At 38.4% G+C, this 15,336-nt stretch overlaps 1 protein-coding gene across 2 annotated transcripts in view; it reads left to right on the top strand.

Annotated features, from left to right (window-relative positions):
- The window catches only part of FIG4 (FIG4 phosphoinositide 5-phosphatase), a 127,541-nt gene that overhangs the window by 92,842 nt on the left and 19,363 nt on the right, over positions 1-15,336 (top strand). For both annotated transcript variants that reach the window (XM_023206015.3, XM_023206016.2), the window contains exons 20-22: positions 1,332-1,527; positions 2,522-2,604; positions 5,775-5,861. In XM_023206015.3, coding sequence (XP_023061783.1) covers positions 1,332-1,527; positions 2,522-2,604; positions 5,775-5,861 — 366 coding nt within the window. The remainder of the gene's footprint in view (positions 1-1,331; positions 1,528-2,521; positions 2,605-5,774; positions 5,862-15,336) is intronic.

The following is a 15,336-nucleotide window of genomic DNA, read 5'->3' as shown; positions in this document are numbered from 1 at the left end:
AGAACTTAATAGATTTTTCTGTGTATTACTATAACATTATTTTGGGGGAGACTATTATTTTATTCAGTCCAGTAAAGAAGACATACTGTGCTTGCATCTTCATGCTTAAGAGACTGGAGTGAAATGTGTTGTTTCCTGGCATGAGAGCCTCTTTCCCCTTCACTGACCTGCCTAGTCTCAGTGACAGATTTCTAGACACTGGCCACATACCCCAGTCAGGCTGCAGATGCAGAATCCTAATTGTATGGGATCTTCATTGTATTCTAGCTATGTGTGATTTATCCAATGGGACATATATTGATATTTTCCAGAGACACTATTTCTGTGGCTTTTATATGTAGCCTTTAAATAGCTCGTGTTAAGCCCTGATCAGATGCTGTGAGGAATTTAAAAGAAAGAAGGTCTTCAGGAGTTTGGAATTCAGGGAATTCCCAGGACAAATGAGTAAACGACCAGCTGTGTTAGCGTGTAGCACAGCAACGTTACCAACTTGAATTTTTACTTGGAAAAGGTCACAGTCTGCTTGTTTTCTGCAGTATCTAACCCATGGTCACATAAAACTGCATTTTCCTTTCCTAGAACATTTCAAAATATTACGGCATTTTAGCTCCTTATAGAGAATTTTTTAAAGACTGAAATATTAAACATTTTTCATAAAGCAAAAAGTATTACTATAAATTGTCTTCTGAATTTAAAAAACAGAATTCTTACTACTCTTCAAATTTGGCACTAAAATGAAAGCAAATACTTTTATAAGTGTGGGGTTTTCCCCCTTCTATTCCCTACTATTAAAGGGAATGTTCAGCAAATACGCTTGTTTACTAATAACACAATAAAATTTAAAATGTTATTTATGTCCATCAGTTGTTCATTATTTGGATACACTATGATTGATAAAAAGTTATAGGAGGGAGGGAAATATACATGGGTTTGGCTACCCACTTTTTCTTGGAGCTTTTATGAGTTATAGCTAATTTTAATAATATCCCAAACATACAGTCTTCTATAATTGTACCATAAGTTTTGAGAATAATGATATCAGTTACCAAAGGAAGGCAAGGTAACCAAGTGGTGAGAAGATTTTTTCACACTCTGCAAGTAATTTTCATTTATCTTTTGATTTTATAACAGGGCTTATAGTCATATAAGGTCAGTACATGGACATGGAGAAATACGAACCTTTTCCCTGTTGCACAACCTGAATCCAGAAACTAGTGTCGCAGTCATTTTCTTATGCTTCACTAGGCCTAAGGCTTTGGGACAGAGTGATAGACAGTGGGTATTGAGGGTTAGTTTAAAGATGCTTCACATCCATATTATTATTTTAAAAGAAACAAAAGCAATAGAGAAGAAGCTGTATTACAGCGGAAAACGGCAGCCAGCGCCCCGCCACCCCCCAGCGAGGAGGCTGTGTCCAGCAGCTCTGAGGATGACTCTGGGACTGATCGGGAAGAGGAGGGCTCTGTGTCTCAGCGCTCCACTCCCGTGAAGATGACCGACGCAGGAGACAGTGCCAAAGTGACCGAGGTGCGGGGGAGGGAAGCTTGTGGGATCCAGCCTGAGGCCCTGGAAAGTGATCTTTACAACTCGGCTTTCAGTTAAAAGGCTGAGAGCAAGAAAATGTCACATTATCTCACTGTTGTGTTTGAGGCACTGCATAAGATGAATACATTTAGCATAGGCATGATTTTATTTCATTTCAAAATAAAATTGGTATTTTTGCTTGCATGTGTAATGGTGAATTTCTTATCCTTTCAGAATTTTCAAGCCCTCTTTGATCAGCCCATACATTTGAGGTCCATTTATTCTCTTACTGGGCACATCGCTGGATCACAGGATTTAGACATACCTTCACAATCTTTGAATGGCCCCAATGGGAAATTCATCCTGTTTAATTCAATATTACTGATAGATTGGGGGAAACAAATAGAAATAAGCAACAAAGGACCAACTCTAGCTTTGGAGGAATTTGATTTCTAGAAATATCCAAAACTAATTTAGAAATAGATAAGGCAGATAAAAACGTGTTAATACAAGAGCTGAATCCATATTCCAGGAGTTGGCAAACTATGATGTATTGGCCAAATCCAGCCTGATGCCTTTTTTTGTAAATAAAATTACATTGGAATCCAGCCATGCCTGTTTATTTACTTATTGTATGTGACTACTTTTGCACTATAACAGCAGAGCTGAGTGTTTGCAACAGAGACAGCATAACGCAAAAAAGTTTAAAATATTTGCTATCTGGCCTTTTACAGGATTAGGTTGCCAACTCCTGCACTATACAAAAACAGCTAGTAATTATTTAACAGCTTTTTTAAATCCTAGAACTATTTTTAGCAGAAATGGAAATCAAATTTTTTTAAAACCATTAACTAAGAAGTTTAATGAACAGGTTAAAGAAACATTGTGATTGCTTTTGTGGAAATATTCACAGTTTCATTTTCTTTTGGAAATTATTGATATGCTAGATGTCTAAAAATTCTTCCTGGTTCTTTTTTTTTTTTTTTTTAAACCCCAGAATGTGGTCCAACCCATGAAGGAGCTATATGGAATTAACCTCTCAGATGGCCTCTCAGAAGAAGATTTCTCCATTTATTCAAGGTGAGACATTTTCATGTAGAGATTAAAGAAAAATGAATATTTATAATTACAGTAATTTCTAACTACTGTAACTGTTTTTAAAATTTGGAGACAGAGTCTCGCTCTGTCACCCAGGCTGGAGTGCAGTGGTATGATCTCTGCTCCCGAGTAGCTGGGATTACAGATGCACACCGCTATGCCCGGCTAATGTTTTGTATTTTAGTAGAGATGGGGTTTCACTGTATTGCACAAGCTAGCCTCAAACTCCTGAGCTCAGGCAATCCGCCCACCTCAGCCTCCCAAAGTGCTAAGATTACAGGCGTGAGCCACTGCGCCCAGCCTAGTATAACTTCTAAGAAATGAAAATAGTCAACAATACAGAAGAAAATGAATTCCACTTAAAATGCAGTTTCAGCATTGAGGCAGTCAAATTGTGAAACTTTGATTTATATATGGGGTTAAAGTGCTAAATGCCTGAGACTTTGCCCCTCAATGATAAAAATTTATGATGCATGCAGGTATCTGCACTGCTCATATGTAAACTACAAACCAAAGTACCAGTACATTCCTGCATTTCTAAATACTCAAGATCAAAGTCCCTTCTCACAAAATAAATCTGAGATGTTAACAAATGAGGACCTTGCATTACCTTAGGTCCTAGATGCTGGTGGGAGTGGTGACTGAGGAGGAAAAAGAAAACAGTAATAATAAGGTGCTAATTCACAATGTTATAGGCATTTATTAGGAAAATCTAGTTGAAAGGAGGGGATACCCATAAGGCATTCTCTGAAATTTTGTGCATATTTTCGTGTGTATGTGTGTCCTTTTGAGAGGATAGCAGATTCTCAAAAGAATCCTTCACTCAGAAATCCCCATGAGCCTGATGAGAACATTGCAAACACCTCCTCAGCTTAATACATGGATTTAGAAGACTTGGTTATTGCATATGAATACAGTTCCACTTATACAAATTTGTAAATCTGTGTGTAAAATGTAAATTGTATAATATAAAATGAGCACTGACCTTCAGTTATTTTTAAATGAGGGCATTTCATTTACAGAATCCATTGAATTAGATATTGTCAGCTTTTCGTTTCAATTAATAAAAACTACTCTATAATATATAAAATATAAAATGCACAGCATTTTCTGACTGCCAAAGCAGCTCCTGTAACTTGCACTCTTTTGAATATGCGTCATTGACTGGAAGCCAATTTAGTCATCACAGCACAGCCACACCCTCCTCACTCTGACACACAAACACACAGTACTTATTCATCATGGCTGTCAGAACTCTGTAGCCAGACTCTGTGGTAGTTGAAGTGGGCCTTTACAAACCATGTTGCCTGAAGAATGAATTATCTGAAGTTAGTGACTGAGTAATATGACTTTGTTTATTGCAGAGGGCCTGAGTGTATATGCCAAGGATTGAAGGGGTTACTTCAGGGGAGGGAGGAACCCATGTCCTAGAATAAAATTCTGTGTTTGATATTCTGAAGATAATACCTCCTTTCATTATATAACACTTTACACTCTTTTGTTTGTTCTTCAGACAATTCTGTAGTAGATTAAAAAGATATTATCCCCTTTTATAGGCTAACAGCGCAGCAAGCAGAGCCATTTGGTGCCTTATCCGGGAGTCATAGCCTGTGTTTCTGGGTACCATGGGATTTTAGGCTGTTCCCTCCTTTTTGTTCTCTTGATCATAATCAGCTGCCTCTGCTTATGATGCAGACCTTGGGGGAAGGGGAGAAACAGGGGACTGACCAATTCTTTCCCTGTGAGTACCCCTTCCTGTGGGCACACTCCCCTTACTGGGCTTCTCCCTCCCTGCCTTGCCTGCCCTGGAACATCTCCCCTCTCCATCTGCCATGGGCATTGCAGTAGGCGGAGGAATCCTCCCTCCATCAGTATCTGTGGGGTAACTGTGCCAGAGGGTGACCAGGGGATTTTCAGGGACTGATTGGCACCCACTTTTGACTCAGCTAGGCTCTGGAGCTTTCTTAGTGCCTCCTCTGATCCCAAGGGGAGAGTTTCAGGGCAGGGCTAGAGTCCAGGTAGTTCTGCACTGAATTGGCAGGTGCCCCTGCCACCCCATTTCTGCAGTCAGTTGGCTGGCTATGTTTGTGCACATAGTAGACAGCGACCTAGCCTGGCTTGCATGTAACAGCTCCCACCTGGCCTACCACAGAGCACTGTGGAGAAGGGAAACCACACAGCTAGAAGTGGTTTCTGCAGCCTGTCTTCCAGCTTCCCATTCTTCTGCCTGTTTTTCCTACATTAGGCCTTGCCCACCTTTGGACTCCTAAGGATTTCTCGGTTTTGTAGTTTTATTGTAATTGCTGAGCCCCGCTGTCTATGTCTTCCTTTTCCCTCACCTTTTCTAGTGCCTTTGGTTTGCTATTTGACCAGACCTGAAAGCTTTGTACTTACTTCCTCAAAGCTTCATACACTTGCCAGTTTTCAGAAAACTCTGGCAGTGATTGTACACCTGATTTGGGAAGTTTGAAGTTCTGTGCAAGTAATCAGTACTATGTGGCATTCTTCCCAAAAAATGGATCAACATTTTTTTACTTGCTGAAGATAAAAGTTGGATAAAAGTAAGCTGTTTGAAAGTTTTTCAGTAGCACTGTAATGATACAATAATTGGTAGTTTCTGTAACACTTTCTTGACCTTTTAAAAAGCTAATGAGAAGCAAATGGTAAACTTTTTCGTAGTCTTCAAAGAAAATATTTTTAAATAGTTAAAAAAATGGAAAGGAATTCCATGTCACTTGTCTCACTGCCAGCACCATCCTGTGTGATTCCCCACGCTTCCTGCATGTCACGCATTAGATACGTGTCACCCTTAGATGTGTGAGGCTCTGCGAGATCATCTTCCTGGCTTCAGGAACATTTCTGTTCAAGTTCTGCACCATGTTTAAATTAATAGAAGTTCAATGGCATGCACATTTGATTTCATTCTTTTATCCATGGTTATGACTTACATTTTAAGTAGAATCCCTTTTCCTACTTTTAACAAGCCCACTTTAAAGTAGGGCAAAGTCTTATGTTACATACAGTACTCTTAGGTGCTTTTCTGAAATAAGCATACTACTGTCATTTGAAAGCTTACACCATTTTGTGTGATCTACTGAATTAATTGCAAGTACTCCCTTCTTCAGCTTACTCTTATCCATTGTAATTTGTAGATTTGTTCAGCTGGGGCAGAGTCAACATAAACAAGACAAGAATAGCCAGCAGCCCTGTTCCAGGTGCTCAGATGGAGTTATAAAACTGTAAGTACTAGATTAGATCTTTAAAGAAATCTTTGTATTCACACCACTCATAGGGCTTTCTTTAAAGACTTTTTAAGAAAAAGATTCACTCTTGTCACCAAATTAGTATAAGCACCAAAGTATCTCCTCGAGGTACCTTACTCAAGGAAAACTGGGTCTCTGAGGGATAGGGAAGAGGTTGGCAGCCCTAATGGTCCTGAAATGCATCTTTGGAGGTGGGTTTGGCATTGGTGGAGGTTTCTGACCATGAACTCTGCCCTCCACTGGGTAGAAGTGGGATGGTGAAACAGGTCTGATCCTGGAGACATGCTCAAGTTTAATACAAGACCTTTGAGGATATGGATGGATTTGTCTCTTCTAGCTATATATCCCCATCAGTTCTAATAACTTGCTGTAAGTTAAACAGTTGTTTTGTAAAGTCTTAAATAAACAGAACTATGTTCAAATCATACTACTTTCCAGTTTTTTACCTTGAGCAAATAACTTAACTGCTATGTGGTTCAGTTTCCTCATCTGCAAAAGGGAATAATAGCACCTACTTTGTAAGACGGTGATGAGACTCAAATGAAATAATGCACACAAAGTGCTTAGAGTAGTGTCTAGAATACATTCTCAAATAGTTGTGATCACCGTCATCATCCTCTTCATAGTCATCGTTACTAACTGCTTGTTGGGACCTAACAAAGGAAAGGGTTGTGACCAGAAGAGGCTCCTCTGATGCCATATGCTCAGTTGAGTTGCTTCCATAAAATGGGTCATGGTGGGCGGGGCACGGTAGCTCACGCCTGTAATCCCAACACTTTGGGAAGTTGAGGCGGGTGGATCACCTTAGGTCAGGTGTTCGAGACCAGCCTGGCCAACATCATGAAACCCTGTGGCCACTTAAAATACAAAAATTATCCAGGCATGGTGGTGCATGCCTGTAATTCCAGCTACTTGGGAGGCGGAGACAGTAGAATTGCTTGAACTCGGGAGGCGGAGGTTGCAGTGAGCCGAGATTGCGCCACTGCACTCCAGCTTGGGTGACAGAGCGAGACTCCATCTCCAAAAAAAAAATTCACTGTGGAAATTCAGTGAGGTAGTATATGTGAGGCACCTAGAGCAGTGTCTGGCATACGCTTGACATTTAATAAACGTTCTCTTCCTTTTTCTTAAATCAGTTTAATCAGTTTGATCAATTAATTGTTTATTTGAATAGGTATTGATTGCCTAACTTCTCTGTATCTCACATCTGCAGGTTCTTAATTGATGGCTCACAGTAATTACTATTAGTAATGGCTCATAGTAATTAGTGTTACAGTAATCCAGTAAAAGACTTTTAGAGAGTAGTGGCTGTGGGGATTTTGAGAATGGGATGGATCTGGAAAATAAGTGGTGAAATGGACAGAACTTAGATCCTGACTCAGAGAATGGGGAGCAAGAGGGTGTTATTAAGGATGACCCTTAGGTTTTTTGGTTTGTGTAACAGTTTTGATTGATTTATTCATTCATTCACCTACTCATTCAACACATAGGTATTGAGTATGTCTGTGTTAGGACCATTCAAAGCTACCATTCACTGAGGTCAGCAGCACTGCAAGAGGACTGGTTTGCCTTTAATGTAGCATCAAAGTGGAGACGTTTAGGAGGCAATTGGATCAACCAATCTGGAACTCAAAAGAGAACCTGGGCTGGGGATGTAAATGCTCATGAGTAATAAGGAAAGTCACCAGTTAAGGATGAGACTGCCTAGGAAGCGAGACTACAGTGAGAACATTCTACAGCTGATCTTGGTAGGGATCCGGGTCTAATGTCTGAGACAGAGACATAGAAAAACCTACAAGGGAAACAGAGATGGCTAATCAGAGAAGTGGAAAGAACTCTAGACCGTATTTTATCACAGCCTTCAAAAACACTGTTTATCCTCCTTTCTCTCCCCAACACTATTTTTTCTTTTTTTCCTCTTTTTTTTTGTTTGGTATATAAGCCCCTATTAATTTAGAGACCACTTTGTTTTGTTATAACTATTTAGCATATGGAACTGTGGGCTCTCAAATGAATTGGCATAGATATGGCCAAGGAAGGAAACTTTTTAAATGTGCTAGTAAGAGATTCTGTTAACCAAATTGTATTATACAAAGTGATTATTTCATTAAAATAATATGATACAACTTATGAGGAGATGATGAAATGAACATAGCATACAAAATAAAAGCAAAACATTCCCCACTGTTTTCTTCAACATTATTTCTGATTTGATCTGTAATTCATCTTACGGTTACTACCTTCACATTCTTTTTCTTAAAATATTTAGCATTTGCCTTTGAGTCCTAGTATAGATGAAAACCACGTGAATCTAGAATTCTTTAACCTTTTCCACTTAATTAGTAAAGAATCTGTCATAAGGGTGTTTTTATACAGCATTTTCGCAAGATAACAAAGAGCTTGGTAGCTCAGCATTATGTTGTCATGGCAACTGCCCAAGAATGTTTTTGGTGTTTTTCGGGATATGTGTGTGTGTGCACGCACATGTGCACAGGGACGAGCTTTCTAGCCAGGTTCTTAAAATGTTGACTATTCATTTTTAGATTTCTAAAGCTATGCCACAACCAAGAGAAATTACATTTATATGGGATTCTTGAAATTCTCCTCCTGCTATGTTTTGTTTTCTAGTATATTTAAGAGTCATAATAAGTTTAAGTTCATACACATACGCATCTACCCATCTCTGGATAGTTCATCTTACCAGTTTTTCTTGAAATTGTGAAGAAACTGTTTTTTTTCTTTTCTAAATATGAAGTATTTATAACACCAAATGTAAAAAATATTGACAGTAAATAATTGGCAAGAAGCCAGTGGAACAGGGGCTCTTGAAATGAGCATGCAGAAACACGGATGGACAGCTGGACGCTTTCAACCACGGTCTTGCAGGACATTGCTTAGAAGTGGATGTTAAACCCCAAATTGGTCAATGTCTGTACTGTCAGCCCAAACACCCTAAGCTGTAGTTTGTGTGAGTGTGACCCCTCCCTGTGAGTCATAACCCCTCCCTGAGTATAGGGGTGGTGATCAGGGAGAAATGGCATCAGCCAACATTGACTGACCACACTGTGTGATGGGCGCTGTTCTGTGTACCATAGCCTGTTCTAAGTTCTCACAATAACCCTATAAAGTAGATCTTATTATCATCTCCATTTTATAAATGGGGAAACTGAGGCACAGAGAAGTTATGTAACTTGCCCAAGATCATACAGCTAGCAAGTAGAGGAACCAGGATTTAAACCTGCACAGGATGGCTCCAGAGCCCATGATCTCCATCACTAAGCTATCAGTGCCTGTTGTTACCAGCTGCTTTCCAATCACTGGGGTAGCAATGCTGGATTATTAGCATTAACAGACCTCATTTTGGGCATCTAACATGACCTGGATTTGTAGACACCTCTATATTCAGAAATATTCAGAAATTCTAATATTTCTGCTCTGTTGATCTTGAGTTTTAAAAGATACTTAAGGAGAACATAACCTTTATTCTTTCCGCAGTACCTAACATACTGTCCCTAATGTAGACACACTTAAGTTTCCTGGGCAAGCATACTTTGCTTGACTCATTTGGTAACATCACATGGAGGTTGTTTAGCCATCACTGGAACAGTGTTGCTGATATTTAGGGTTGTTATAATCCTACAAGGTTGTATATTTTTAGAGGGCAACTCATCTTTGTGTCTCTAGAACAGTAACTTAAATTGAGTGCTCAGTAAATATTTACTGAAATGCACTGACTCTCACCCCCACTCACACCCATGACCATCAGGGCCTGGCTGAGGCCCCATGAGCATCCCTAGAATGCCCCCTCCGTGTCCCACTGGTTTTCAAGGGGGCATCCTTGAACACTTTTTAGTTCTTTCTCTGTTGTGTTTCTTCCTTGTAAACCCTTTGCCCCTCCTGTTTCTTTGTTCCCCTGCTGCCTTCTGAGAGAAAAAAAACAAACAAACACACCAAGTTATTAGCATTTTTTCCCCTTTAGTCTGCCTCTACTGCACCTGTGACCATGCCAGGTGAGAAGAACTGGAGTGGCAGGACTTGCTGTGCCTGGCAGACGGGTGCTGTGGGGCCAGGCGGTGATTCACTATATTCATGCAAGACCAACATGTTCTCATTTTACACTCCTACCAGTTCTTGAGAGATTTTAACTAAGCAACAAATGCCAATCAGTGGTAGGTTAAAAGGCATGAACACATATCATTAGTGCTTGCTTTTCTATGGTTCACCTATTCCAGGAATATGTCTCATTTAAAAAATCACCTCTAAGAAATAGTTCAAAATATAACATAGAGTTTGTATAAATACTGTGTATTTTAGGATTCTTCCAGCTCAGGATAAACTGACATGTAATGCAGGGTAAACAAGTGTACTTGACCAGGCATGGTGGTTCATACCTGTAATCCCAGCAGTTTGGGAGGCGGAGGCGAGTGGATCATCTGAGGTTAGAAGTTCGAGACCAGCCTGACCAGTATGGTGAAACCCCATCTCTACTAAAAATACAAAAATTAGCCAGGCATGGTGGCAGGCGCCTATAATCCCAGCTACTCAGGAAGCTGAGGCTGGAGAATTGCTTGAACCCAGGAGGTGGAGGTTCCAGTGAGCCGAGATCATGCCACTGCACTCCAGCCTGGGCTGCAGAGTGAGACTCCATCTCAAATAATAATAATAATAATAACAAGTGCACTTACAGTTTTAGGACCATATGGTTGCATTTGTCCCCTAAGAATCTCTCATAAAAAGTGGTACTTATTCAAGACTGGGTTTATGTCCCTTGGTGTAGGCTTCTACCAGGGCAAGTGTTTTATAAATCAGAGCATGCTGTTACACAGAATTAGAGCCTTTCTTCACACTGATGAGATGAGCATGACACAACGGCCATGATTAACTCAACTTCATTTACTTTTCATGATGTTAATTTTCAGTAACACATTCTTCACATACAAGTCATACCCCGGACCTCCAACCTCCATTGATTTCATCTGGAACTTTGTAGATACTGCTGTGGTCTCTGTGCAGCAAGCCGAATAAGTATTTCCCCCTTAATGGATAATTCTTGTTATCTTTTCCAAACACCTGGAATACAGTCTTTAAACGTTTAAGGATTAGAGCAGCTCAGAGGCAGTGATCAATGATTAATCAGCTAATTCCCTCCACCGGTGGAGATAATAAGTGATAAGAGCTCCTCAGCCCAAGGAAACTGGAATATGACCTCTCCTCTCACTCCAGAAATTACCAAGATAGGCTTTCTTCCTCTTTCATCCTGACATTTGCTTTCTTTTCTCTTTTCCCTCTTGCATCTTTGACTTTTTCCAGATATCTTTTCTATTTCTAATTACCTTTCTCCACTCCCCATGTATTTTTGCCTGCCTTTTGCTTTTCTTCTTTCTCCCTCACTATCCTTTCTGTATCCCCTCCAGGGTATTTATAGCTCTAAAAAACGTACAGTAATTACTCCCAAACACAAGTTCCTGTCATACATATTCTAGGTCAGTGTTTTTCGGACAATTCTGAAAATTAGTCATGAAATTAATTTAGTAGGCCTATGCAGTGAAATGAAATAGCACTGAACTGAATACAATATAAAGTATGACCACAAGGCACATATTATGAGTAAGTCTTGTTTCATGAAACTTATGTTTCTGTGCAAAAGTTTAGCATGTGTGTACCAGTTTGCCATGCAACATGTATTTCTTACTGTGGGTGACTTCACAGTTTGGATTTATATGAATGCATCTTTTCTGGAACCACAAGAATTAGAAAACTTAGCTCTGTTCCTGGCATCTAGGCACTTACTGTTTGTTGAATGAGTGAAAGACATGTGAATGACTCCTGTTGGGGATAATTACAGAAAGAGAAGAGGAGCGAGTGGTTTCTGTTGTACATCCATAGTGGATAAAATAAATGCAGGCCTTGGAAAATAGGCTTCCATTATTTCCATTGAACTGGGAGCTGGGATAAGCATGTGAGGGAAGAAAATAGTAAGAAGTCCCCAGCTGAAAGTCAAAATGAAAAAGCCATCAGACAAATGAAGGACCAACTGAGAAAAGTGAATGCCTCTTCATTTGAATACTATCTACAATAGCATCTGCTATAGTTAAACAAGAAAAATATATTGGAACAAAGTGAATTTGTAAAAATTTGGGGGGAGGGCTATCCTGAATGTTTTTAGCACATATGGAATGACAAATGAAATTTAGTTATGGGTGCTCATGTTTCTAACTTAAGGTATCTAAAACGACTGGGTTTTTTTTGTTTTTGTTTTTGTTTTGTTTTTTGTGTTTTTTGTTTTTTGTTTTTTACAATTTAACGTATTGCCCATTTTATTTTGGTGAGTACAAAGCATGCCATGTACGACAGCTTTCATGGGCTCATGTCAGAGCTTAAGTACTCCCTTTGCATGGGGAGGTGGTCCTGTTGCACCACTTTTGGAGACCCATGCATAGTTCAGTGTGTTTAATCCAAGGGACGGGTAGAAACAAGATCAGCAAGAAATACTAAGGGAGAGAGTATTGCCCTTATCCTAAAAGCTGTGTTCTAAACAGGGGAGCGATAGGCTTACATTTGCATTTTGGAAAGGTCACTCTGGAAGTAATGTGGAGAGTGGATTAGAGGAAGGGCGATAAACCTATCTGTTGGAAACATCAGGACAAGAAAGTGATTGAAGTCTGCTGTTGGCAGTTGAAATAGAGATGGGGTATTCTTTTTACAAAGGTGGAATCTGTAAGTCTTCTCAAAAACTTGTTAGTGGATTGGGTTTCAGGAGTATTTGAGAGAACAGGGGTTTTATAGCTTGATTGACCAGCTATAGTGGCAAGTTGCCAGGATAGCAAATATACAACAAGGGCAAGTTTGGGAGCTAAGGTGGTGAGTTTCAGACAATAATGGGAAACCTAAGATATGTTTGAGCCTCAAGAAGTTTTAGATTAGAGAGATTCAATAATTTAGGTTTTTTCAGCTCTTGATTTAAAAAGCAAGTAAGTTAAATTTCTTTAACTTTCTCTAAACTAAAGGAGCCCAAGTTAAATAGATTATTTAACATTTGTGTTTAAACATTTTCTAAGGATTCATGTCAGATTAAAGGGAAAACATTCTTTACTGACAGAGATGAAGACTTTATGGTTTTTAAATGTATTCTTGTCTCATAAGACACTCTTACCCTTTACATGAGCAAGCAGGTTAATCTGGGGGAGCAGATTTAGATATCTGATGTGGTCATATGAGGGGTATTACTCATTGGTTTTCCTTGCTCTGTGTACCAGAACCACATTTCTTAGTGGTTTAACCTTTCATTATTTTGTTAGTTTACCAAATTATCATCAGTTTTGTGTATGGAAGGTGAGTGGGAGGATTTGGGGCAGATGGAGTGATTATTGAGCCTTGTGCTGTGTCACCGTGGCTTCCTGACAACCATTCCTTCTGTACAACGAAGATGAATGTCCAGGTACGATGTATTTATAGCCCTTGTCTTCTCTAAGCATCTACTAGAAGTCTTTTCAGTTAAGATAAACTTTTGGCTGAAATACAAGAAAACACATTTCAATTTTATGTTTAAATATAGTCACACTGCCCTTTGCATGTTACTCAGAACCTTAAAAAGTACAAACTCCATTAAGTCCAAATTGTGTTTAAAATTTGCCAATGGATCTTTTAATATTATATAAGTAATTTTCCATGTTAAGTATTTTGATATTATTACTTATTTTCCTTAGGGTCTTATGAAGAAATTTGAGAAATCATACTTTGGAAATCAGTTGCATTCTATTTTCATGATTAAAGATCTGCTCATTGTTTATGAACATCTTTCTGTTATCGCTCCCAATTTTATGGGAACAGAAAGTCCTTGTTAAATGGAACCCACTATGTGGTATTGTTAATCTAAAACTAATCTAAAGAGACTTTGAGTTCCTGAGGGCAAGGCCTATCTGTCTTTGTATCCCCAGTCCCTACCATGATACTAATAACATTAAATTATGAATGAGGAATATTTGGCATTCAACAATTTTAACTCTTGTAGGAATTTTGTGCAGTAATTGTGAGGGAGAGATGCAAAGATTAACAAATTGGAGCAAATGGCAAGGCAAATGATAAGTATTTGTAAGTTTTTACTTTACTATGGTTTATTTTCAGTTTTAGGTGTAGCAGCTCAGAGTTCTGGGCAGACATCTCTTGATTTTCCCAACTGGCAAACTACTGCCATCCTTATTAGTTAAGTTACACATTGTATTAGAAGGACAGGCTAAAATGGACTATGGTTTTCTGATTTTAGATTCCCTACTGCTACCAAATGTCTGAAGCTCTTGATGAGAGAATTTCCTCCCATAGGTAATTAGCTCTTGAAGTCCCTTGATCAACAGAACTAGAGGAGAACCATGATTTCCTGATTTGCATTTGCCTATTATTTCCAAATACATGAAACTCTAAAAGAGGATTTGCTTTGATTTTATATTTAACTTACTTTTAGAATCCTATGATTTTAGAAAACTATTGTGGTTTGATCTTACTTGGAAAGAGTAGAAATTTGTGTATTCTTAAAAACCTTGCCTCTCAAACCCACTTTCTGTTAACTTGCAAAAACACTCTTTATAAGATGGTTTTACATCCGTTACTAAAGGGTCACAGTTTCTATTCCGTATGTGTGATGTCACCAGAATCGTAATTAAATCCTGAAATGTCTGAATAATATGTATCCTGTCCTTATTCAGAACAGAAAAGTAATTGAGACTCTCCTGACTTAACAATTTTATTTTACTCTTTATGTTAAAAATGTATTAATGTCAACATAAAATCAATTCATGCTTTTTAAGCGTTATACATCAGAGAAATGTATTAGTTTTTTAAAATAAAATTCTTTCAGGTTTATTTCAAAACATAAATAGCTAAATTGGTATCTCATTTATCATGTTATTTGAAAATACAAAAGTAAATTAAATAGAGTTAGTGTGCTCAAATACACTTAATTTTGATAATAGAATAGAGCTAGGAAAATTGTTCTGATAATCTCAGAAACATCAGTAAATGTTTAACAGATAGAAAAAGAACAAAAAATATAACTTTAGATGGCTTTTGACAACTCTACATAAAATTATATTGAAGCTTCTTAGGCCAGTAACTTTGTTTTGCACACTCTTATCTGTTCATTTTTATTCCTATTGGCCTAAAGATTTTGCTTTTACTTGTTTTGAACAGTTTTAACTCTTAGACTTTGTCATGCTATAACAGAATCAGTTACTAGTTTGTTTACAAGTCATATAGGTGATTAAATTTAGTTTATTGTTTATTAGATTTATTGTTTAACCTTTAATTTTTGTTTTTTTACCTGGAACCTTGGATATGTTTCCCTGCAGTCCCATAATAAGAAACTCAACTGGTGTAATCTGAATTATTCACATACTTATTTATTCCCAAAACCACTCTATAATGACTTCTAGAGATACAAAGGGATAATCAGACTTGT

The sequence above is a fragment of the Piliocolobus tephrosceles genome, chromosome 5 (assembly GCF_002776525.5).
Source record: "Piliocolobus tephrosceles isolate RC106 chromosome 5, ASM277652v3, whole genome shotgun sequence".
NCBI classification, from domain to species: domain Eukaryota; kingdom Metazoa; phylum Chordata; class Mammalia; order Primates; family Cercopithecidae; genus Piliocolobus; species Piliocolobus tephrosceles.
This window is presented reverse-complemented; position numbering and strand designations above follow the sequence as displayed.